The 25,409-nt window shown below is 43.1% G+C and overlaps 1 protein-coding gene across 4 annotated transcripts in view; it reads right to left on the minus strand.

Moving 5' to 3' along the window:
* The window catches only part of jarid2b (jumonji and AT-rich interaction domain containing 2b), a 104,811-nt gene extending 80,382 nt beyond the window's left edge, over nucleotides 1–24,429 (minus strand). For all 4 annotated transcript variants that reach the window (XM_069175702.1, XM_069175701.1, XM_069175700.1 and 1 more), the window contains exon 1: nucleotides 23,858–24,429. In XM_069175702.1, coding sequence (XP_069031803.1) covers nucleotides 23,858–23,902 — 45 coding nt within the window. In that variant the 5' untranslated portion in view covers nucleotides 23,903–24,429. The remainder of the gene's footprint in view (nucleotides 1–23,857) is intronic.
* Between the last annotated feature and the right edge of the window lie 980 nt (nucleotides 24,430–25,409).

Below are 25,409 nucleotides of genomic sequence, written 5' to 3' on the forward strand. Positions count from 1 at the left end.
ACCACAATGTCAAACCGCAGAGCTAATAATAACAAAAACCTGGTTTAGCCAAAGACAGGGTTTCATGTTCATCTCCAAAGAAGCTGATGCCAGGTCCCATCATCAACCCCTGCCCAGTGTCTGGGAAACACCTCTGAGCCTTTACTTTGTGTTTGTCTCGGGAAACTGATGCCCCAACAACAACCACAACAAAGACTGATGTCTTCTAGTGACTCAGATCTGTGTCTGTGTCATGGTGCAATGACCCACTATGGTTATAAAAAAATAGAAACGGAAATCAGAGTAAACAACTGACTGTGATGCAAGGCGGGGTGGGGGAGGGGGAGGGAGGAAAGAGATGGCGGGTTAGTGGAAGTAAATCCAGGTCAGAATCCCCTGACTCACTCTTTCATGTCAGCGTCATAATTTAATGAAACCCAGATGAGGTTTCTCATGAGGAAACATTTGTGTTCAGCAGGAAGGCAACGTATGCTGGAATCACCAACAAAAATCAGAAGAGAAAGGCTTCAAGCGAGCAGAGTGAAAAAGTTGTGCTAACGGTGACTGTGTGGGCATGTTGTCGTCAAGCGTTGACAGGTTTCTGTACCAAAAGAAATTCCATTGGTCATGTGTGTAGCTGCCAGCTTTTCAAAGCGGCACTCACTGCTTCAACATTAGGATGAGGCAAAAACTAAAGTATTCACAATATGATAATCAATAAAGTCTAAAATCTATCTATTACATTTTTTGCCACTTAAGATTTCTCCACTGTGTGACAGTAACCAGAGAAATCTTAAAAGCAATCACAGGGAGTATTTTTACTCCATATGCATCCTGCCCTGCCCCAACATTAAGAAGAAAAAAAAAAAAGACATGAATCCTTGATTTAACCCAGCAGTGACCCCTTTTCCTCATGATTGTTGTCTTCCTCATCAGAGGAGGAAACTTATGCCTCTCAGCCTTCGTATCCGTTTTTCTTTATCAAGACAATTTTTCTCTTTTTTCCATCTATCACAAACACACCCACGCAGACAAAAGTTGGACAGTCGCCAGGATCCAAGAGCTGAGGAGCACATTTCAGCGGGATAGAGCACGTTTTGGGCTTCAGACGACTTAAATAGATCTACCACTTAAATGTCACTTTGCATTGGCCTCGACTTCAGATTGTTGTTCATAGATTTCACCCTCAAAAGGAGCCAAGAGCACATAAAGACAATCAAATGTGTGCGTTTCAGTGTGTGTCCTTATCTCTGCCGAGCAGGAGGAACAAGTTCAAAAATGATTTGCAATGCATTTATCCTGCCCTAAAAGCTTAACACCCATATGCACAGTGTGTACACGCTCGGTTTTTTTTTTGGTTTTTTTTTTTCGCCCGAGACAAAGGGTCACTGAAAGCAATCAATCATGGGGTGGCACTGAAGAAAATGTTCACTATTTGCTGGTGAAAAAAAAAATCATCAATCTTAATCTATCGTGTCCCTTTCATTCCACATTGACAGGGGGAGCGGAAAGAAACCTAAATCAATAGGAGAGAAATGTGTTGTGGCGACAATGACGTGGCATTAGGTGTGTGTTTACACAGAGGTCTGCACTGACAGTCCTGGGATTCCTGAAGCTGACAGTAGAGACAGTAGAGAGGTAGAAAGCCAGGAGAGAATAATTTCATAATACGGCAAAGAATGGAAAAGAAATAATTAACGAATGTTCTTTCACACATTGGCATCAGTATTTTAACACTGCGCTTGGTGTAATGTTGTGAGGCTGGGTGTGAAGTCTACACACACTCCCAAATTGGGGGTAAGAGGGATTGTGTTGGAAAGGGGGGGAGGGAGGATGAGGGGGACACTGTAACTCTGGCCCTCTAAAACCACAACTCCCAGGAGGCTCTGGGGATTTATTGACCACAGGGGCAGTCTGGGAGTCTGCAGCTAACACAGTCTCTAAGCAGACCAACTGGGAAAAGAGGGCAGAATTAGTACAGGAAAGGCCAAAGGAGTGTGTGTGTGTGTGTGTGTGTGTGTGTGTGTGTGTGTGTGTGTGTGTGTGTGTGTGTGTGTGTGTGTGTGTGTGTGTGTGTGTGTGTGAGGGAGAGAGAGCTCGCACAGAGAGGTGTTCCTGTGCACTGGAGACAGGTTAACTGCCAGTGTCTGCACACAGCGGAAGACAAGCCAAAGAGCTGCCGCCCCAAACATCCGTTATTTAGGGAGCAGTCATTGATCTCCCTCTTCTTCCCTCCCCTCGTCTCTTATCCACATTCTCTCTCTCTCTACACCTGCTCCCTCTCTTTCTCATCCTCCTCCCTTCTGTCTCATTTTGCCCACAACTTATTCTGCCTTCCCTCCCTCTTTCACTCAATGCCCCCCCCCCCCCCTCTCTCTCTCTTTGCCAAGCAATGTCAGTCAACAGCTCAACCACCAGGCAGAAATCACTCCACACACAACTTAAAGTTCTGAGTTGGGTTTTTTTCTTGCCCTCTTCCATCCCCGTGTAAATTGTGGGTCTGTGTGATGATGTGATGTGACTCAGGGTAGCCTCAACAGTGTGTTACTGATAGCCATGCAAAACCGCATGCACAATATGAAAAGGGCCCTTTTTTTTTTTTTTTTTCCTATCTTCCATTTCCCAAGATTGTTTTCCCACACAGTCAATCCCGTTGCGTCTCTGCAGAACTCTCAGGAGGCCTGATTTTTTTTTTTTTTTTTTTTTTTTTTATTATTTTTTTAATTTCGCCATAAAACCACTAAATGGGAGACTCAGGAATTTTGACGATTGTCAAGGTTTTCCCCCAGTTTGAAATCCCTCACTATCCGGGTTCCCTTTCCCATTAAAGCTTCGGAGTGTGGGGGAGGATGGTATCCTGTCAGAAGAGATCCAGGAATTCTCTGTGTGAGCACTCTGTACAGTGAGGACTCAGTGGGAAGAGAGGTCGGTACACTGAAGCCTTTGTAAGCCAACCAGCCACTCACACGTGGTACTCGGCTAAAAGATACACTGACTGGGGTCTGAACTGTACTACAGTATAAACTAACACAATAAAGTACACACTCTTTATGTATGTACCAACAAACATCAACCAAACTGACTTTAGAATGAAGCTACCAAATAAAGAAAAAGCGACATGATGTTTCACCTTCTTCAGACACATTTTAAATGTTTATGTTTCTAAAGGTATTATTCTAATGTCCACCATCAGGTTTTTTGGCACTGTTTCTTCATTTCCCTTGTGCATTGCATTCTGGGACAACTGTGTTCATTAAAAATGCACTAAAAAACGTTTTGTATGACCAGCTTGTGAGGATACTTAATTTTGTCACTTTTTTTCCCCCTGTGAATACACTTAAAACCAGTTTAGAACAAAGTATGTACAGTATTATGGAACCTCTTTGGTTAACAGCTACAGACTAACTTGTGGGACTCTCAAGCCCATCAAAGTAGTAGTCTTAGTTGGAGCAGCTGGATGGTGAGTTTTGACTGTGCATTTTATCACATCAGTGCTGACACACACACAGTTTCTCTGCTGTGACTCTGAGCTTCGCATTATATCAGCACAGCTCATCACAATGGAGGAGTATGTGCAAGTGTGTGGCTTTGCATCATCTCGGCTTTGCTCATCACAATGGAGGAGTACGTGTCGGGGCATTTACGTTTGTACTGACTGCACTCCCTCTTGTTTCCACACCTCCACTTACCACCTAGGTCACACCCGCCGCTTTCCCAGCAAAGTGAATCGCTCCACCAGCCGATGGAAGGCCTGTGCAGTGAGAGCAAATGTGCCCCGTCGTTTCAAACAAACGCTTCTCCCCTGTTCGCACACACCTACGCACACTGTCACGCTCGCACACACAAACACAAGCGCTCTGAAATTACCATGTACAAGATGTAATGATGCGGCTTGCTATATAGACGCAGCATGGTGCCATTTCCCTTTTGTTATCCATGAATAAGTGGGATCAAAGACAGTAGCACCACACTGGGTCAAATGTCAGGTTCTGTTTCGAACTATTGCTTGAAAAGGTGTGGCCATGTACAGCAATGTACAGTAAAAATCAAAAACTAATCTTAGGCGAAAAAAAGAAAGAAAATAACATTTTATGGGGGGGATCAGTTTCCTGGCAATAAGGTGTAGTGCTGGAGATATGAATGGACCAAACGTAAGAGATCGTGGATATGACTATTTTTTGGAAAACCAGTGGTGACGTAGTAAGATTTTCCCCTGTCTAGAGCTCTTGATGTTTATTGGTGATGGAGGCTTTTCTCGCCAGCTGGGTCATAACGAAACTCACTTGAAATCAGGTAGCCTTCCTGTCAGCACAGCTGAAGAGGTGGAGAGGAAAGTGTAAAGATGACTAAGATTAGAATATTATCAGAGTAATGTTTCATGCAAACACGTCGAAAGATACAGAAGCTTTTCTCTTTATAAACATTTGCCACATGGTTTAATTTGGAAAAAAAAACAGGAGCAAACACACGTTTGGTCCAAGGACATTCATAATATTTTCCTTGATGTTTAAGAAAACAATTTTTTCCTAACACAACCATTCAAAGAAGTTTGCATGTCCAAACCACAGGAGGCCGAGAAGGAGGCCCCTGCACTATCCCTGGGGAAACCCTGTGCATGTTTGCGTGCCAGGCATCTCTCCCGCTGGTTTGAATAATTAACTTGGGGCCTGTTTATCCTCTGGGCTTATTCAGAGTTGCTGGACCGTTGACTCGCCCTCTTTAATTCCTTCAGGTTTTGGCTAAAAGTGGGGGTACTGGGTCTTATGGGGCTTGTGTTTAAAACATATCACACACTTTCTCCTCTGCAGGGTGTGAAAGTTTGTGGTTTGTGGCGGCTGCGTCAGTCATATCAGAAAGAAAAAAAAAAGAAGAGAAAGACTGATGCATGACTTCTCTGTTCCCAGTCACCTAAAACGCGGGGATTTCTGCTAATTGTGCACAATACCGATATGATGAGAAATTCATATGAACCGAAGTGACAGTAAAGGAAAACATCATATTTAGAAGAACAGTTACAAGGAACGGAATTTGTGAGTTTGTTTTCATCTTCTAAACTCTTTCCATCCGCTGACCTTTGAGTTGTTCACCAGATTTTTGACAACCTGAGCTGAAATTTTCATGGTGACTTAGTAATAGTTAGATACAGACAACTAGTTGTCAGTGTAATATTAATCAATGAAAGTTAGGAAACACTTAACATAGAATAGAGTATATTTGAAGTTTTAGTGACCTGAATTCACTCAGCAAAATGCCTGCGTTTCCCAATCAATGTTTTATTGACGTGACTGGTGGCAAGCAGCAGTTTTTATTGTATTTGGCAGGCCATTGATTTGAGCACGTGCTGATCTCTCCACTCATCTATATTCATTTAGACATTTACGACATCTTGTGGAGAAAGAGGCCTTATGGGTGCTTGTAGTCACAGGTAGACACAGTCTCACACTTCAGAGAGATAACGGAAGACCATTCATATCACCTGAAAGTGTACTCCATACTCACAAATGCGAACGCTGAACAGCATGTTGTTAACATGTCCATTTACTGTGCGTGTTCTTAAAAGACAGCCTCTAGGCCATTTCAACAATAAAGCTAAACATAGCTAAACAAAATGCAGCTCTTGTATCGTGTACAACATAGCCAAGGACAAAGCTCAGAAGCCATTACGGAGCAATCTCCAGCTCTGGTTTCACTTCCCATTAGCCATTCAGAGCCATGACAATACCCAGGGGAGAAGACAGTGCAGCCGTGGCTTTTCCTCCCTGCCAAGGCCCTCACATTAGTCAGTTATTTCTCTTGCAGTAGCACACAAGTCCCGTGTTTTGCAATACGATGATATTTCCCTCTAAAGTTACTACTTTTTTAAAAAAAAAATCTTCCAGTATTATAAAAAGGGAAGCATGTGTGAGAAGAGGCAGTCGACCTTCAACCTTAGCAACCCTGGGGAGACATTTTCAAGGACTATGAGGCCACGGCTGAAAACGGGAGCTATTATGCAGTGCTCAGTGTAACTACTTCAAGTGCCATGGAGTTACATGTTACATTAAGTGTGCACAGAGTGATTATTATCCCACTCAAAGCTAAGTATTACTTTCATAAGATCTTTAAAGCATTTAAAGCAACACTGTGAGTGTTCTGTGTTCCTTAAGAGTTAAAAACAAAAAAATCAAATGAGATGTAGAATTTAAACTGTAATTAATTGAATCAGTGTGATTGCACTACCACAGCCACATGCTTGCCCTGTACCACTGTCCCAGTGACCAAGTTAGTTCTACCTCACCCGGGCTCTGAGCCCCTGCCCCTGAGCCCCTGCCCTTCTTCCCCCAACTCCAGTCCCAGATTACCCATCAATCCCATTTTATTCCTCTGGCTCAGACAGCCCACCAATCAGATGGCAGGATGGAGAGGAATATGATAGTGGATTGGCCCGTGGTGGGAATGGGGGGGTGGAGCAGCTCAGCCATCCCCTAACAACAGCAGTGTGCTGTGAAATGAGTGAGTATGAGAAGACAGAGAGAATTCCCTCATCCAGTTTCACTCCGTAATATTTCGTTTTTCCTCTTCCTCTCCGCTTCTCGCCTCCCGTGCGAGCCTCCGTCTTTCTCTGCATTTCTCTTACACACACTTGCGCCGTCTCAAAAAGTGCTTTCCCTGTCCAGTTTTCCCCTCCTTTCACTCCCTTGGCTGTCAGTCTGCATATGACTGCTGACTCTGTTGCTCGCAGCGACACTGAACAGAGCTCTGCCGGGGCTTCAGCCGTCACACACACAGACACAGACACAGACACACACACACACACACACACACACACACACACACACACACACACACACACACACACACACACACACACACACACACACAGACACAGTCGCCTGAATCTGTTGAAGCCGGGGGAGGTCGGGCTGGTTCCTAGCGGAAGGAAACAAATTACGCACACTGTGCCCTACATGCCCACACACAAGTGAATATGTGCACGCAGACATGGATGCACTTGTACACGCACGAGCAGCTCAGCTCGGGTTGAACAGGGTCTCTTCGCTGACCTACTTCTTTACTGTCACTCAAAGGCAAACACTGGGCACACAACATAAACTCAGCAAAAAAAAGCCGGCAACAAAGACTGCTGTTCTCATGATGCGAATGTTTAGGATCAAGAGGGACTCCTAACCTCACAGTCCTCCCCTCTTTTTCTTGCAATGAGGAAACGAAGAAAAAAAAAAAGGTGCCCCTCATGTAGACTGGAGGTGTTAACAACCGGCTACAGCCTCGAGCAGCCATCTTGTCTGTTTGTGTACGTGAGAAGAATAGAACGAGAGTAAAAAATGAGAAGCAGTAAGATGCCTTGAGAGTGTGTGTGTGTGTGTGTGTGTGTGTGTGTGTGTGTGTGTGTGTGTGTGAGTATTATTACACAGGCGCCTTTTAAACTTAAAGCTCTCCAGTACGACCGCGATCATTTTTGGCATTTTGAAGGATCACATTTTTAATTCTGTCCTATGATCCTCTTATGACAGTCAGAGATCCTTTTTAACTGCAGCTGTGTACAGCGCACAATAACTCCATTCAGACTGTTTTTGACCAAAGAAGACCTTTGCATGGCTTCTTTACGGCCTTATTTTAAGTAATTCCATTTAGAAATTGAAAATATTTGTCCAAAATTGAGAAGAGAAAGCTTTAGAGCTGTCGATGCCTCTCTTTCTCTATTAGATATTATATTATAACACAAAGCAATGTCTTAGCCTCTGTTGGTCTCACTTGTTTGTTTGCAGGTTATTACCAACACCTGAAAACTCAACTGCTGTAAATAGTTTTCAACACGTAGTTTGACACCAAGTCTACTGCTAATCAGTCCAGATAGACATCACTGGCACACTTCTCGTCAAAGAGAGAAAAACTTCCATTTTGTTAGCAGATCCTGTATGGACACAAGTTTGAAAGTAGTTTGTAATTACAACTTCAGAAGTACAGCCACATGCAGGCTCCCTTGTGCTAAAATTAATTCACATTTGTGTGGACCATTTTAATTAGAAGCTGGTTGAACAAGGAGTTTCAGGTAGTTTCCTGATCTTAACTGTTCTAACACCTGCAGCTAAAACAGAACTTGATATATATGAAATCTCTGGCTAAATTACAGACATGTATAATGACCATGCAGCTGTGGTGTATTTTTTTTAATGAGTGTGCAGTTTGCCACGGTCATGGATTCATAGCTGGTTGATCTTAACTGTTCTAACACCTGCAGCTAAAACAGGTGAATACAAGAGAGGAAGGAGAGGTGCTTCCCAGAGCCACAAAAGACCTTATCGCAGAACTGCAACCATTACACACTCACTCACTCACTCACTCACACACACACACACACACACACACACACACACACACACACACACACACACACACACACACACACACACACACACACACACACACACATCCAAGACACAGGAAGCTCACAGAGGAGGAGGCATGTGCCCATTGTTAGGGGGTCTCATGAGCCCCCCCCCTGCTCTTTGAGCCCTGACAATAGCGGCATTGATAACACCTACCAGGCAGAGAGTTACTAAAGGAGAGCGAGAGGGAACAGAAAAGGGACAAAGAGACATAGAAGGGAAAAGGCACCGCAGCCTGTGAATGGATATCCATTCATTTCCTTGCCGTGTAGACCATTTCTCCCACAAGGAAAGTGAAGTCTTGTGTGACAGCAACTTTTTTTTTCCTCTCATGAGAGTACAAATAAACAGTCCAGTCCTGAAAAGAGCTGAGCTACTGTGAGATAAAAGGAAAAATAAATCTATAACTCAATAACCTTAAATTGGTTATCAGTCAGTCAGTCATTCAATTAGCCATTTAGTCATCTTGTGATGGGTCAGGTTGGGCACGATCACAATAAAGCCTGCCAGTGAGTGACAGCCGCCTTCGTAAATCAATCTGTTTGACAAGTTATTCATACGTCAACACCCTCGTTTATGGAAATCATATGCAAACTTGCTGTCAGGCACTAGACACACTTACAAGGGTTGGATTTATTCAATTTCCCCACACAATGATTTTCAGATTTTGCAGTGCAGTAGAAAAAAAAGATCATTTTTATGGCAGGCTTTTCACTAACAAGAGCTGAGAATGATAAACTGCACTAGCTCGGAGACCTCTGCAGTGTAGACACATCCACGCATTTCTTAGCACAGATAGATGTATGAAAATGGAATAGAGCTAAATGCGGCTCCTACTAAAATTACTGGCAAAAAAAAAAAATCCAAAATCTACTTCGCTTTACAGCAGCAGGGGTTGGAGGAAAAATAGATTTAAATTATGATCGCGCAACCGCATGCACAGCGAGGAATTCTGGGCCTCGTGTCAACAGCTCACCGCGGACGTGAAACAATAAATATCTAATCCCTGTCATGTTACAGGGCCCCTGTGCAGCTCTGGGCCCCATGAATCAATCAGGGCTTTTCCCTTCTAGGTGCCCCTGCCTGACACTCGTGAAGAAAGTATTCAATGGGATTTAGCGCATGCTACAGATGCAATAAAAAGACAAGTGAATAAAAGAGTTTGAGGCTGTTTATTTGTATGGTTTGTGATGAAGGAGCCCTGGCAGGTAAGTCCAATGTCATACTTAAATTCTCCTGACATGCATCGAGTGTTCACAGTTATATATATATATATATATATATATATAATCTGACAAAAGCCAGAATCAAGCAAAAACTGACAGGGTTTGTGTACAAAAAAAAAAAACGAGAGGATGGCAGGCATGTTGAGTACACGAGCGGCTTTATTTTATTTCCCATGATACCAATTCGGCCACTAGCGCCATTCCAGACAATATGTCACAAGGTTAAATGGCTATGCTGAATCCTGTAGACAGTCATCCAGGGTCAATGAGTCTGACCTCAGTAAAAAACCCTCCTGTCACCTCAACGACCTCTTGTATTTTCCAGTAATGATACAACAAAGATGGTGCAGTGTTAACCTTAAAAAAGAAGCTCTTGACTTGCCACGTTTAACTCTACTGATTCAATGCTACGTGGTAACAAACAACTCTTTTGCTGCCGTTCCAACAACACCGATCAGGATGAAAGGTACATCATGTAAACCTAAGTCGACACTGAGATTAAAAATTCAATATAGGCCAAGCCACTCGATATCACCACCATCATATTTCAGCCCACGCTAATCAAATTCACAAGCATGACCTCTGGGGTATATTAAATGTGTGTATAACATGTGTCATCTCTCAAATGTTTTGCAGGGGAGATATCCATCTACTCCAGTATACGGTGCAAAGGCGAGCCAGCAGCAGTCACAGTAGCTACAACAAATTCGCTCCCTATAAAAATGAGCAGTGGATAGATTTCAGTGTGCAGCTTGCCAGAACCACAGGAGGGAGACTAAATGATTATGTTACAACAACACCGCTCCAGCTCTCAGAAAACAACAATCAGGGTCTAGGTAGGATATTGCGGCTGAGGAAAATTAAAGGGGGAGTGGGAGCAAGACAGACAGAGGGAGGGAGAGTGGGAGGCAGATTTTATGGAGATCATCAGGGCCTGCATGCATGTTTAACTGTTTGTCTCTAATTGTGCTGGAGAATGAAGCGACGAGCAACAAGGCTGCCCCGAAATTCCTACATTCTCTTTATGAGTTGACAGAATGAGGAGGCAAGACAGAAATAAGCTCTCACTACGTCCAAACAGCTATGGCAGACTGATCTTGTGCAGAATGTGACCTGTCAATCAAACTCTGTTTGGATCTTTTCAACACACCGAAGTTTAAACCCAAAATGACAACACCTCCTCTCAATGTGCAGCACTGCACCACTTGGGACGAGAGAAAAAAGAAAAGAAAAACACCATGTGGCGTACGTGTATGTGCAGTGGCCTGAAAAGGGTTAACTGGCAGCAGGTTGAGACTAATGCAGATTGTCAGTGAGATAAGATTACCAGTTAGGGTGATGGTTAATGCAATCCACCGCAGCCCTCCACTGACGGTTAACAGGAAAAGCAGGAAGAGGGCCTGACACAACTAACCCCATTCAGATGATCAGCCACACAGGTTCAACCTAACGCCAAGGTCATTCTGATTGGGCCAATGTGCATCCTCCAAACTGGCTTCACAACCTTCCTCCTGACCGAAATTAAACACCAGAATTTACCCTGATAAGAGATGAGATTTAAATAACTTCAAAAGTTTTGCATACTCTTGTACATCCGACTCTGAACCACAATGAACAGAGTCATTATAAGTTGCTGTGGAGTAGTCAAACATGCACAGGGCACATTCAGCAGTCTCACATCAAATTCTAACTTCCAATATGAAAATGGTAGAAGACAAATTTGCAATCAGACAGAAGAAGATATATCACCTGAAGCAGAATAAGAAATGTTCAATTTCCAGCAGACATTTGGCCGGGGAGAGTTTAATCTGGCCTTACACTACCATGTCACAAGTTTAACAGACCAACCTTGGATAAAAAGATTACACTTGGTCACACAGGGAAAAATAAATCACTTAGTGAAGCTGTGAGTGATAAAGTAATTTATATCCTGCAAAATAGGCCTCCAGATATTGGAGTTAAGGCTGCGGTAAGAGACAAGCAGGTGTCATGCAGCACACGCGTAATTTTGGAATGCTTAATTTTATGTTGCTAAAAAATGTGTACATTCCCATATTTAAAATTCCCATGAGTATACGATATAAAATACTGAATGAGGGAATTTGTCACAAATGTAAGACAATAGTGAAATTTACCTTACAAAGACACCCGTTTCCAAACCAACGTCCAAGATTCACACTGAAGCACAGACAGTTTACAATGCAACACCACTGCTCATTTACAACTCACCTAGACCCCATAGTGCTACATCCAAAGCCTATTTTCTTAGTATTCTTCTGTGTCCAACATCTTAAGCCCCTTTTAAAGCCTCTGTTTGTGTGTGTGTGTGTGTGTGTGTGTGTGTGTGTGTGTGTGTGTGTGTGTGTGTGTGTGTGTGTGTGTCTGTTGCTGTATGACTGCAGATTACACTGTAGCCAGAGAACGTTATGAAACAAAGCCAGGGCTTAGGCAAGGGAGTTCCTCTGCTGTGGGACTTGGAGTGCAGGCTCAGGACTCTATTCGTTGCCACAACGGCTGGCACCAAAAAAAAAAAGGCAAGAGGCAATTAAGAAATGATTTTCACCTCGCAGTTTGGGATAAAACCCTTGTACCTCACCCCCTCCCCTTGCTCCACTCACTACACTATCGCACACAAAGGCAAATTCTTCGAGGCCTAAGGGGCCCAGAGAAAGGTGTGTGCGGTGTGTGTGTGTGTGTGTGGGGGGGGGGGGGGGGGGGACTGACAGACTGTAGGGGACAGAAGGAGGGTGGCAAGAAAACGGGGTGTACACAAATAAAAATAAAAAGGTTAAGATTTAAGATGCATGGAAATGTGTGTAAAAGAGAAGGAACAGACAGCGTTGGGAGGCTGAGTGGAAAGCAAGAGAATGTAAGAAAGAGATGAATAATGGCGTTGGTACGGTGGGAACGAAGGATGAAGGTGATGCATGCAGGGCGATTAGATGGCGTCAGCAGAGCTAGCAACCTACAAAAGAGCAAGGCATCCACATGCTATTAGCAGACTCTATCACTGGTAGTTGACCTCAAAGGGAACTTGAATGGGAAGTGGAATAAATTAATTAAAAAGCCAAACACAAAAGAAGACAGACGTAGCTCAGAAAATGTCAACCTTATCCCAGCGCAAACTGCTTGAGCCTGTAGTTACATCAATAATAAGAGAGATGCTTTGATAGCGTCCTGAACACTCAGCAGTTGTTGGCTTGATTTTGAGTCACTTGGCTGGCTTTTAGTAATCAATGAATTATATAACTTCATTACTGGATACGTGTCTGATTCAGCCATTGATGTTGTTGTCAGTATACCAAACCAAACAGTCAGATATCGAGTTTCTCACACTCAGACACTGCATCAAAGTTGAGGAAAATTCTGTTATTAGTGGTTGATTGTGCAATACATTACAATACACCTTAGTAAAACTCCTGCTCAGTCACACATGCAGCTTACATTGTTTGTAGGCAATGCTTGATGTTACTGGTGCCCCTTTTTCCTGAAACACTTCCCATTTCATTAATGACCAAAATTTTCTAACCTATATGAACAGTGGACTAATCTGAAGGGTAGCGACAGTAGTTTACCATCTACAATAACAACATACACTGTTCATCTATACAATAAATTGTGGGTTTTTGCACACAATGCACAGGCCAAGATTTTGAGCTATCCGCCTCATATTTTTGCCTTAACCCCAATATGATGGAGATGAAAGCAATATTTTGTTCACTTCTCAAAGCACTAAAATATAAAATCAGAAAAATAATAGGAAGAGACCAGTCCCAGTGCAATCTCCACTGACAAAACTCATTGCATGCAGCATTCACAATATGTTTTTAGTGATATACAGTTAACTGATCCTTTGCTGTCAATTCGTTTTAAATTTTTGGGTGCCAGCGAACATGCACAACATGTTTTGACTCAAATCTGCCACATAAAGCTGCTAAGTTAAATACAGCTTTAACATTACAAAAATAACAACCTCAACACGCATCTCTTGGATCAGTTATTATAATGAAACCCGCTGCTTTGGCATAAGCACATGTACTGCTCGGTTCAAATCCATGTGTTAATGCATTTGACTGATTTGTTGTAAATGAATTTACTATATAATAAATGTGTGCATCACTTCCCCACACGGGGAACAAAACTAGAATTAAAAACAACTGTCATAGATGACTGAGTGATATGAGTAATATGAAAATTCCACTCTTGATTTCTGTGACAGTAAAGCGGGTGTTTGTTCATCATGAAAATGACTGTAAAATATGGTAAAATAAATGATTTACTGTCAGGAAATGGGCCAAGTTTACCAAATACATAACAACATCTGGGTGATTCAAGAGAAACAGGCGACTAAATTAAGAGTAGTATCATCAAAAGCTGAACATGTTCAATTGTCTAATCAGCTTTACGTTTCAGTCTTTTAGTCTTAATTTGACTGCCTTCTTATTTTCACAAATATTTTAAGAAAAAAAACACATACTGCATACCAACATTTGTAGATCAAATTTCCCTTCTCGGCTACATTTTCTCAGTTTCACTGCTACACACTTGACTTCTCCGACTCACATGATTAAAAGATAGATCTAGTAACTTCCCCCGAATGCAGCCGAGAACCAGATGCTCCAACTACAATCTAACTTCACTTTTAATCTCCTTCCATGCCCTCGTGTGCTATAGTTTCTGAAACAAAAAGGAAAAGATGTCTGACTTGCTCAGAAACCTTGTCAGCATGTCAGTTTCTATAGAAACCTGGGGGTGGGAAGTATAAGTCCCGGTAATCACGTAATCACGCATGTACATCTCCCACACACACACACACACACATACAGTACAGAGACATAGGGGAGAGAGTAAAGCAGCAGGAAAGGGGGGGGGGGGTATACTTTCATCACCATGGTTTCGTCCGGCTAGTTGGCTTACAAATTATGTTTATCCAGAGTTTGTTACTACATTACTCATTTCAAATGTGTGAAAGTGCATCTATGACAGTCAGGCTTGAAATCAAACACTGGTTAGCTCATTTCCTCTCTACATCCTCAAAACAATTAAATCTAAAAACAGAAAAAGCTCACACCAGCCTTTTAGGTTTGCATGTACTTTTTTTTCCCAGAAGCTGCATTTTGTAGACCGTTATTACAGCCGAGATCAGGAGACGAACCTCGTCTTTACTGCTATCGCTATTCCACTTGAGATGGTGCCTAAAATTTGATTATTTCTATCATCTTGGATTTCTTCTCTTTGACGATCACAGGTTGTGAATTCCAGGGCTGTTCCCCCCCCCCCCCCCCCCAAGGGCCTTGTGATGTTTGATCCGGGGCCAGGGGAGGCCAGCCAGACATTCAGCCCAGACTCTGGCGCCCTTCCCTCAGTGTACCATGAACTATAGCGCCCTGCTGTGAGGCCTGGAGGAAATCACGCAGCCAAGAGAATTGTAAAAGCCCTCATCTATTGAGCAGAGGTTAAAACAGGGGGAACAATACCTTTGACTCACACTCTGCTTCTCTCTGTGGAAAAAACTTAAAAAGCACCTATTGCTTAAGAAAAAAAAAATCAATAGGCAAAACAAAAGGAAAGAAAAATCAATATCCCTTCCCCGACTTATAAATTCATACCTTTTTCATAACGCTTTCCATTTGTAGGAATAAAATAAGAACAACCCCGAGGACACCCTCAAAGTGCTTCACATAACAAGATTAAAATGAAGAAACCTTTAAGCAGACTATCATAGCGAAGATAAACAATTTACAATCAATATCAAATGCTTGCTAACACTGCAAAGTCTTTGAATCAAAATGTTCAAAAGGCATAACAGAAAGGACGAGGTTTATTAAGCGCAACAATGACAACACCAGAGGGCCAGGCTATACGTGTGTGTGCATGTCAGTGTGTTAGGTGGTGCTGGAGGGGGTTCAATCACACAGATGTGTTGTATCAAAGTGCAGAAGCTTCCAAAGTTTCCTTTGGCAGACCGAATCAAAACAAAGCGGACGGAAGACTGCTGCAAACTATGAACAACATAATCGTGTCGATAAGCAGTCCGGTCTTTCAAACAAATGAATATCAGGAGCAAACACATTAACGCTGTGAAATCAAAACTGAGGTGCAAAAATGAAGGAACGGATCTTGATGACCGTGCATTGGCTCCGTCTCTGCAGCAACGAGACAATTTCACAGCTAGGAAAGGAGAAAATACCCCCTCTTCCTCACTCCTCTCTCCAGTGGTATCCCACAGAAAGCGCCTTTTTCCTCTCTTGGTAGCTGTGCTGAGTAATAGACTAAATGAGTTGAGCGGGAGGAGGTGAGAGACTCGGAGTGGAACAGAGTAAAAAATTCCACTCAGTATTCTATTACAAGACAAGATGGAGTTGGTGGGGGGAGGGGGTTCTCGTGGCGTTAGGAGGGTGGGGGTGTAGGATGGATGAAAAGAGAAGTGCATAAATTCACCTGCAAAGCAAGCACACCGTTTATTCTGCCTCTTCCAGTCCCTGACTGCCCACCGCTGCCTGCTCATTCCACCCGTTTTCTCACATGCGAGCTGACAAGGGAACCAGCACATCCAACAACTCAGCAGCAGCAACAGAGGCCCTTCCCCCCAACCATGTTTCAGCATGAAAACACGCTCTCGTCCCAGCCCTCTAAATACTGTCTGGCATTATTTTTGCGAGTAAGGGCCAGATGCAGTGAACACTTTTTCTGTAACCAGTCATTTTTCTCTAAATCAGCCAAGATTCACAGCCGCTATTTTGCCTTGAATCAATAAGCTTTGTATAAAACCTCTTTACCCCACTCCGCAGCATACACTTATTTTTATAAATCATTCTGCGATTAAAAAAGTAAAAGACTGGACAGTAACAGTGGTCACCGAACCGCTTTGCTCCATTGGCTCATTACTGCTCTGTTTAAAGGGTGGAGGTGGAGGAGGGGGGGGAGGGGGGTGGGATCTGCCATCCTGAATGAAGGTCTCCCTCTGTAGGGGCCAAATGCTTGGTGAAAAGGGTTGCGTTCAAGAGCTCTTTAACAGAGGGACGGTCACCGTTCCATAACTAGCCACACATGTTGGAGAGCCACAAATGGCAACTGTAGAAAAAAATGAAGGGATAATGGTTGTCAAATATTTTTTTTTTTTTTTTAAACATATCACTGGAGAAAAAAAAACTGATGACAGATTAAAGCACGATTCATCATCCAAGGCAGCACTGATGCCAAAAAGGGCCTGAATAGAGTGGCCAGTGGCTGAAAGAGATGAACTGAACTGCTCTATCATAAAAAGAATGATTCATAGTTTGCTGCACTGCTGGTCGAGAGCTTGTTAGATCGTAACACATAACAAGAACAGTTATGAATGTACACTGAATTGTAAAACTGAATAGGATTCCCAGACTGAAATCTGACAACGCTGTACACGCAGCTACCTTTATATGTCAGCACATATCGTATGGAAAGCTTCAGGATTTCTTCATCTTAGCACCACACTCGAGACATTTTGTAATGTTGCGTACAGTCTTACGCTGCCTGGCATTATGTTTGACAGAGAAACTGTGATATTCTAGGCAGGAAGAGGAGGGAGTTATGGAGGATCGATACTGACTGAGCCTCTGCTCTGTTGCTTCATCCCTCGGGGCTTAATTCACTGGATGTTTAAAGACGAACGCAGTCACAATAGGGGATCAGATGGGATTGACCACAGGATGAAAATGTGAGTAGTGTTTATTAAACTGATGTAGTCGAGATGAAGAGTGGGGAGAAGGTGAGCAGATATCGGTCAAAGGGTTGTCAGAGAGATGTACATAATGGTCATTAAAAGCTTATACCAGTCTAAGCTACAATAGCTCGGCGATTCAAAAAACGTCTGGAAAACAAACTGCTCTCTCAGCTTTACAGAGCTTAAATCAAAGCCCAGGGATAAGATGAATTCTGAACTAGAAACAAAAGCATCTGAAGAATATTTGGTGTCGCTTTAAAAAAAGAAAAAAAAAAAAAACAGAACATAGGTGACAATGCTTAGAGAAAATTACACTAACTGGAAAAACTGGATCAATTGTTTTCTATTCATTCTTCAGTTTCTGAATGTCCTTGATGGGCCTCTTTAAAGGCTGCAAGGCCAAACCAAAGACAAAGCTAAAGTGTTGATTCAGCTTCATAGGGATCCTGAACGGATAAGCTGTGGCAACCAGTCACTCATTCACACACACGCACGAACACACACACACGAACGAACGAACACACACACACACACACACACACACACACACACACACACACACACACACACACACACACACACACACACACACACACACACACACTCAGCCTCTCAGGGTCTGACCAGCTGTCTCACTCCCCCATCTCCTTCCAAACCTACAGGGGCAGGAGGATATAAATCACTGGAACGAAGACACACACGGAGAGAACGCAAGTGGTGTACGTGACACACACACACACCCTTGTCTGCTTTGGCTCTCCACAACTGCATGGCGTCCAACTAGTGAAGCATATACTGTAGAACACAACTACACAGGCTTACACGCACATTGCTGACGACGGAAATACATGGAGCGAATAACAAAGACGGTCACACCCAGTTTTATGTCATTACTCTTGTAAATAGCTACTGGTGTCTATAAGACACCTCGCAAGGTTGGCCTTAAAACCAGTTTATCTCACCTACTGACTGCAGGTGTACACCTACAGACCTTTGCCCGTACGTGCGCGAGAGTGTACTGGTGCCAGCAACAAGACGGAGATTGCGCTCTATGCCAACAGCTGATAAGAGAAAAGGTTATATTGCATAACAGGAGTTTGTGCTCCGTGTGTGTGTGTGTGTGTGTGTGTGTGTGTGTGTGTGTGTGTGTGTGAGACATAATGCTGTAGAAAACATAAGCAGAGAAGAGGGAGGCAGAGAGAGTAAAGGGTAAATAGGGAGTCTGTATTTATGAGAGAAAAGAGCTGAGATGTGATGCATTTGGCCGCTGAACAGCCCTCGCCGCTCCAAATTGAAGCCGGCAGCTCGCAGAGCCCCTGTAATGATGCAGTAAACTCTCTGTTGGCATAGCAGACTTTATCTGAGAAAAAAAAAAAAAAAGAAGCAAAAACACACTGACTTCTCATTTCAGCACTAACTTAATAAATACATAAATAAGACTGAATTAAAAGAGGCTGGGCTGGCCAGCTTCACTCGTAGAATTTTTTTCTGGCAGTGCTTGTCGAGTCGGCGGGCCCTGCAAGAGGAAAAGATGAGGCCAAAGGGATGTGAGGCCGGGCCTGCAGCGTGGGAAGGCTCCTTTTTCTCTGCTTCAATATACAGGGGGGGAAGCATGAACTAAAGCCTGGTGATGGTCACTTAGCTGTCAAACTGAGACACAAGGAGAGATAGGGCATATTACACATGGTTACGTCTTGTGCGTTTCCCCTATTTTCACGCTTTGCGTTTTCTCTGCACAGAGTGAGTGATGCCCAAACTCATGGTTTCATTCAGTTATTCTCCATTACATGTAGATTGCAGGTCAAATTCACAGGGACTTTTATGTTCTTGGCAGTTCGTTTTGTGCCATGCTGATATAGTTTGGCAGTGTGATCAAAGCAACCCTGCTTTTATTTTCCCCACCGGTGAAGAAAAAAAAATCAATAAAGCAGAGTAATGAAACTTAAAATTAAAAAAAAGTATTGTCCTCTGTTGCCTTTTGTTCATCCTACTCCTGCATCCTCCTGCTGCTTTCAAACTTGAAACACCCATCACTTTACACTCCGCATTGGAGTACATTCGTCAAAAAACAGACAGAATGAAGCAAAAGCAAACGTATACGGGGAGCACTTCTATCTTTTAGCGTAGTGCCACGTGGAACGTAACCATAGTGAGTGTAGTAAAATAAACAGGCAATAAAACGTTGTTTTTGCCACAGTACACTTTGGTTTGGCCCGGTATCCATAGTGACAGAGGGGTTGCAAAGTGAACCCTGCCATGTTGCACACGTGAGGAGAAGGGAGCTTATGAAAGAAGAATTTGCATTGAAACATAAGGTTAAATGAAGCGCATTGAGGCTCAGGCACGGTGAAAAAACAACCCTGTGACCCTCTCTTCATGGTCCTACATGAGGCCCACATTTCATTTGGACAGCCTAAGAACGATAGAGCGAGTGAGACAGAGAGACAGGGAGAGGGGGAGATAAAGAGAGGAAAAGGAGGAGAGAAGGGGGAGAGTCTGGGCCTTTGCACTCCCCATTCTGCCCCCGCTCTCTATTTTTGTTTCCTCTTTTTGTGCACGCTCAACGCACACACTCACAGTGCAATGGATTTTCAACTTGGCCCTCATCAGTTGTGCGCCTGATGAAACAAACACTGACAGCCTCTTTACATTTGTAAAGGCCCCTGCAGCAGCTGTGCTTGTCCCACACACACCATGCGTGCACACAAACATGCACACACATACACACACACACACACACACACACACACACACACACAACCTTTGAATCAGAGGCCTAGCCCCAGCTGGGGCCTACAGGAAGAGCCGACTCTGCACAAAATGGCCCTGGCTGCACTCTGCTGTGCTCTCCTGCTACTCTCTCTTACATGCATTCACGAACACACACACAGTGTGTGTGTCATGTTTCGTTAGACAGGACAACACTGCCCCACATTAACGCTTGATACCTCAGTCATTACATAGCCCTCACCCCTCAACCACTGGCTTAAAAGGCCTCAACAACAACAAAAACGTACAGAAAGACATTTTCATCACTGAAATGGAAGCAGAAAAAACATGAGCGCGCTTGCTCCTGCAGTGACACTCAAACTGGCATGAGTGACGAAAACATCTTTGGACACAAACATTAACATTTGACATTCCTTTTTGGTTCTATTCACATTGATATTTATAATCATATGAGGAAATTGATTCTTGCAAGCCTTGCTTGTTTTTTATTAAGGAATCATCTCTCTATTTTAAATCATTTTATGACCGATTAATTTTAATACCATTTGCAGATAGTGGGTGTTTGTTGGGTGCAGAAGGTGGGGGTGGAGGGGTAACAACTCACACTCATGTTTCAGGGGAAATGGTTAAGTCAAGCATGTATAATTGTCTTACGCTAATTAGGAGGGGGAGTTGGGGGTGGTGGAAAGAGGGAGAGGGGGTCACTAAGGGCCAAGAGTCCTGGCTCAAAGCCTGGAGGGGGGGCTCGAGGATCTGGACTCCTCCAGGTTGTTGTAAAACTGCACGTTTGTGAGCCTATTTTGGTCTGGGCCAGACATTATGCATCAACTGCAGCTGCCGAAAACACATGACAGATGTGACACACATGCGCGTACACACACACACACACACACACACACACACACACACACACACACACACACACACACAGGACAGAAACAGGCATCCTGCAGTCGGACACACAGCCACCCCATTTCCCCCAGCTTTGATGCTTTATCTCCTGTTCTAATTATACAGCCATGTTATGAATACACAAAAAAAAAAAAAAAAAAGAAAGAAAAAAAAAAAAAAGCCCATCCAGTTTTAGAAAAGGTGACGCTGCTGGCCATCGTACACCGGCTCAATTTTAAAATGGGGACTTTTGTTTCAGTTAGTCATTATTTCTGTGGCACATCCTGTTTCCTCAGTTAAGGGGGAAACTCACACAATTTGATTAAACTTGCTATTTTTTGCAATGCTCAACCCACAGCATAGACGTACGGTTAGTTAACACTAATCTAACTGAAAGTACTTGGTCATGGTCAGAGAGGTCACAGTTGCGGTTTAGTGTAAAAAGTCACTGCTGTGGCAAATTTGACTATTTGTTGTCGATTACTTCTACACAATACATACCAGTGCAAATGTTACAAAACACTGAACTGCCATGTACCGTGTTAAAGTTACTTTCTCTGCCATTTTACACATCTGTGTTCTTTGAGAAGACTCCAATTTGTGTTGCTTTCCAATAAATAAATGTTTCTGCCAATACATTTTAGTGCATTACTGACTCTTGATGTTTTGCTGAGGAGTAAGAAAACGGTAATGCTGCACATGAAAAGTCATGGAGATGTGTACATATGGCATTCTTTTCATAAAAGGGGATTCTTCTTCAAATATTAAACTATACCACTATGGACCACAGAAACTGCTCAATCATGTGATCTTTCGGAGTGATTGTTTGTCACACTTTTGCCAGGACACCTATACAGAAGAAACCACAAGGACTCAAATTGAAAAAGGTTCTTGAGAAAATGCAACTCAAGCTGTTTTTAACATGAATACTCAGTGTATCCCTTTTATTGCTCACATGTATCATCTACAGATGTTGAGGAAAAACTATAAGCCAGAAGCTGATTTAAGAGGAACTCATGAAAACAAACCCGGTTGTACTTCGTCTGATTGTTCCCTCATTTGATCACAAAACCTGTTGCTCAGTTTGGCCTTTTGCAACACTTTTGCTCAACCCGAAATTAGTGATTAATTGGGGTTTTTTTTTTTTTTTTTTTTTTTTTTTTTGTGTGCTCTGGCAGAAAACTGCCTCCCAGAAGAAACTCGCTTCTTTTCTTTTTTTTTTTTTTTCTTTTTCTACACACTCCACATGGTGTGTGTGTGTGTGTGTGTGTGTGTGGGGGGGGGGGGGGGGGGGGGGGATTAGGGGGGGGTAGTAGCTCTGCTGAGTTCAGCTTCAGAGCATTAGCAGACATGAGCTGCCTCGTGCAATTAAACGTAACAATGTGTCCATTTAGGCGCGTGACGATAACTCACAGCAACAATCTGTACATCGAAGAAGTGCAACAAACTTTAAAGGCCCCCGGGCGGCCAGCGCGCAGTGGGGAGAGAGAAACGATACAAGGTAACGAAGTCGAGCGACACGTTCAGCCGTTCACACTTTAAAAGTCTTTGTTTGGGTCCCGATAGTGGACGTTTATTCAAAGCCTAAATAACAATAATAATTTAAAAACAAACAAACAAAAAAAACAAACAATTAAAGCCAAGGAAGGTTGAACTATTCTGATTTTACAGCCCCTTTCCCCATAAATTCACCACTTGCGGAAAGAAAATGGTCGCTTCATACATGAGCCTCTGCAATGCGACTGAACACAGCCTCTTATGCAGAAACACGAGGATCAAACACGGCGACCAAGTACTGTGCTGTTTAATGGGAATTCGGAGGCTGAGGACGAGACCTGGCGAGCTAAGCCCCCCTCGTACTGGCGCACACACACACACACACACACACACACACAAAAAAAGAAAAAAAAAAATGGAGTGATCCCTCAGCGGGTTGCTGCAATATCTGTTCCCCTCACAGAGGTCACACGGAGCCCTGCAAAAAAAAATTTACTCGGACCCTGGCGGATTTAACATAGCCGGTATAGTGGGGGGGGATTAAAAGCAAAGACAACAAGCCCAGAAGTGTCCCCACGCCGTTTCGAGTGGTGGAAATTGAATGAATACGTTGAATCGCATGACCCCCTTTTCCTCCTGCGCTCCCTCACTCTTTATGGAGAAAATTAAAGAGCCACAACAGTCCGCGAAACATGTCGGTTTGCCAGCCCCAGAGGAAAAAAAAAAATAAAAAAAAAAATACGCAGCACCGAGGTACACACGCTATCTCGGAACACGCACCCCAAACATTACGCTTCGACATGACAATGGTTGTTGTTGTTGTTGTTGTTTTTTGAGCATATCATCTTCATAAGAGCCCGAGTTGAAGGCAGGAGATGAAATGCTGCTCAGCATGGGACGAAATGGAAGCCGGAATAGCTGAGCCATGGCCGACAGGCTTGTCTTCACGGATCTCGATAGCAACGAAATGGGGAGCGAACAAAAGCCTTTTTTGTTTTTTTCTGAGAACTGTTCGCCAAGTCTTTTAATTTAAAACCTTTTACAGCCTTTCAACACGGCCGACGCACACTACGCATCTCCCATAGTGCGTTAAAACGAGTCCAAATTAGAGGAGCGATCTCCCCCCCAAAAAAAAAAAAAAGCACCCGATGTTCAAATAGCCTAAAACATGTCTGATGTCGAAGAAACGTTGCCACACAGACAGTGAATAAACATTGCTGTCTCTTTAAATTAAAAAAACAAAACACGTAATTGTTTAAAAAAAAAACAACAACAACTCATAGCCGTCACATTGTAAAGGATATCTGACCCAAATAGTGGTCACCAGCCCGATGGTAACCTTCACAGTCCGTGTTGAAAGTTTATGCATTTTCACCGAGACGAGCAACTTGAATAGAGCGGCTGCATTTTGTCGGCATTTCATCGCAACGATGTGTTTTTTTACTTACGTATTTCTTTTGAATGATATTCCTCTTAGGTCTTTCCTTGCTCATTATGCAATCCCCCCCCAAAAAAAATGTTTGGCTATAGAGAGAATGGCCACATGAATTTCTTTCTTTGAGTCTCGCCTCTCCCGGAGCTCCCCCAATGACGATTTAAATCCCCGGCTCTGTAGGAAAAGCTTGCTGGCTTTGCAGAATCCTCCTTCGGTGTTTCCCTTAAAAGTATTCGGATATAAATTCCCCCCCCCCCCCAAAAAAAAAAAAAAAAAAAAAAATTCAAGGGTCGACGACGATCGGAGACGGACTGAATCCAAACTCACTCGGAGATAACATAGTCAAAACAAATGCACAACAATAAGTTCCATTCGCCCGAACAGCTCGGCTTCTCGTCTCTGCGCACTCACTCCCGGCTCTTTTCAAATACATGAATATGGTTGAGGTGATGTCGGCGAGTCACATCTTGATCGAGGTGGAGGGAGGACGAGAAATCAATAAATAAAATTAAAAAAATAAAACGTTAGGTATCACGTCTATTTTTTTGGGGGGGCTGGAGCCTGCGGTCGTCGAGAGAGAGCTCTCCAGCGGCACAGCTCTACTGACTGCGAGCTGCCCCTTTCTTCCACAGCCTCAGCCTCTCAGCCTATCACATCCCGCACCCGTCAGCGGCAACTTCAAAATCCCGATGAGACAGCCCTAAGCACGAAACGCTGCCAGATAACCCTTTATGGACCTATACTGTGTTTGTGGTGATTGTAACGTGAAATGTACAGTGATTTTATTTTTATTTTATTTTATTTTTTTTTTAACTAAATGGTGCGTTTTAACTCCTGTAACATTTAGTTTGGAGGCTTAGTGTTGCTCTGCAATTTCAAAAGAGACGAGGCCTCGCCAGAAAGAGACGTCTTCCCTCGTGTTGGTACTGCTTTAAATCATCAAATTATCATCAAATTATGAAATTCCTACGGAGAAGTGTTTTTATTATTATTATTTCCCAGCATGATTTCATGAGCAACAATCACTTGTCTTTACTTATGATGTATTTATGCTGTACTTTTTTTTTTTTTTTTTTTTTTTTAAGCTGAAAAAATAATTGTCAGAAGAGATGGGGGACAAACAAAGGTGAGGGTTTTACAATTTGTATGCAAATGACTGCTCCAACCCCTCACTCACTCCCCCCCCACACCCACTACACCACACCCCCTACAACCTCAGATCGTGTGACATTAAAGCAGACTTTTATCAGAGAAAACTTTAGTTTTGTAAAGCACCTTTTAAAACCACTATTACAAGTGCTTTGCACACAGAGAACAATATTGATTCCTCAGCTCATCCACAATCCTCCCTGCTCACATTGAATAGATCAGCTGTGTCACCATGTTTTCCACACAATCTCCGACAGACAAATTGCTGTCCTGATTAATTTAACCTGACTGAAAAAAGTAGCAGCACAATTTTTCAGAATTTAAACTTATTTTCAATGCTTACACCAGAGTTGAGAAAGAGTGTGTGCATTTGCACTAGTGCATATTTGTTCTGATAATATTTATACTTCTGCGTA

Source organism: Embiotoca jacksoni, unplaced genomic scaffold, assembly GCF_022577435.1.
Source record: "Embiotoca jacksoni isolate LCO1_2020_lvr unplaced genomic scaffold, fEmbJac1.0.p SCAF_7, whole genome shotgun sequence".
NCBI lineage: Eukaryota > Metazoa > Chordata > Actinopteri > Embiotocidae > Embiotoca > Embiotoca jacksoni.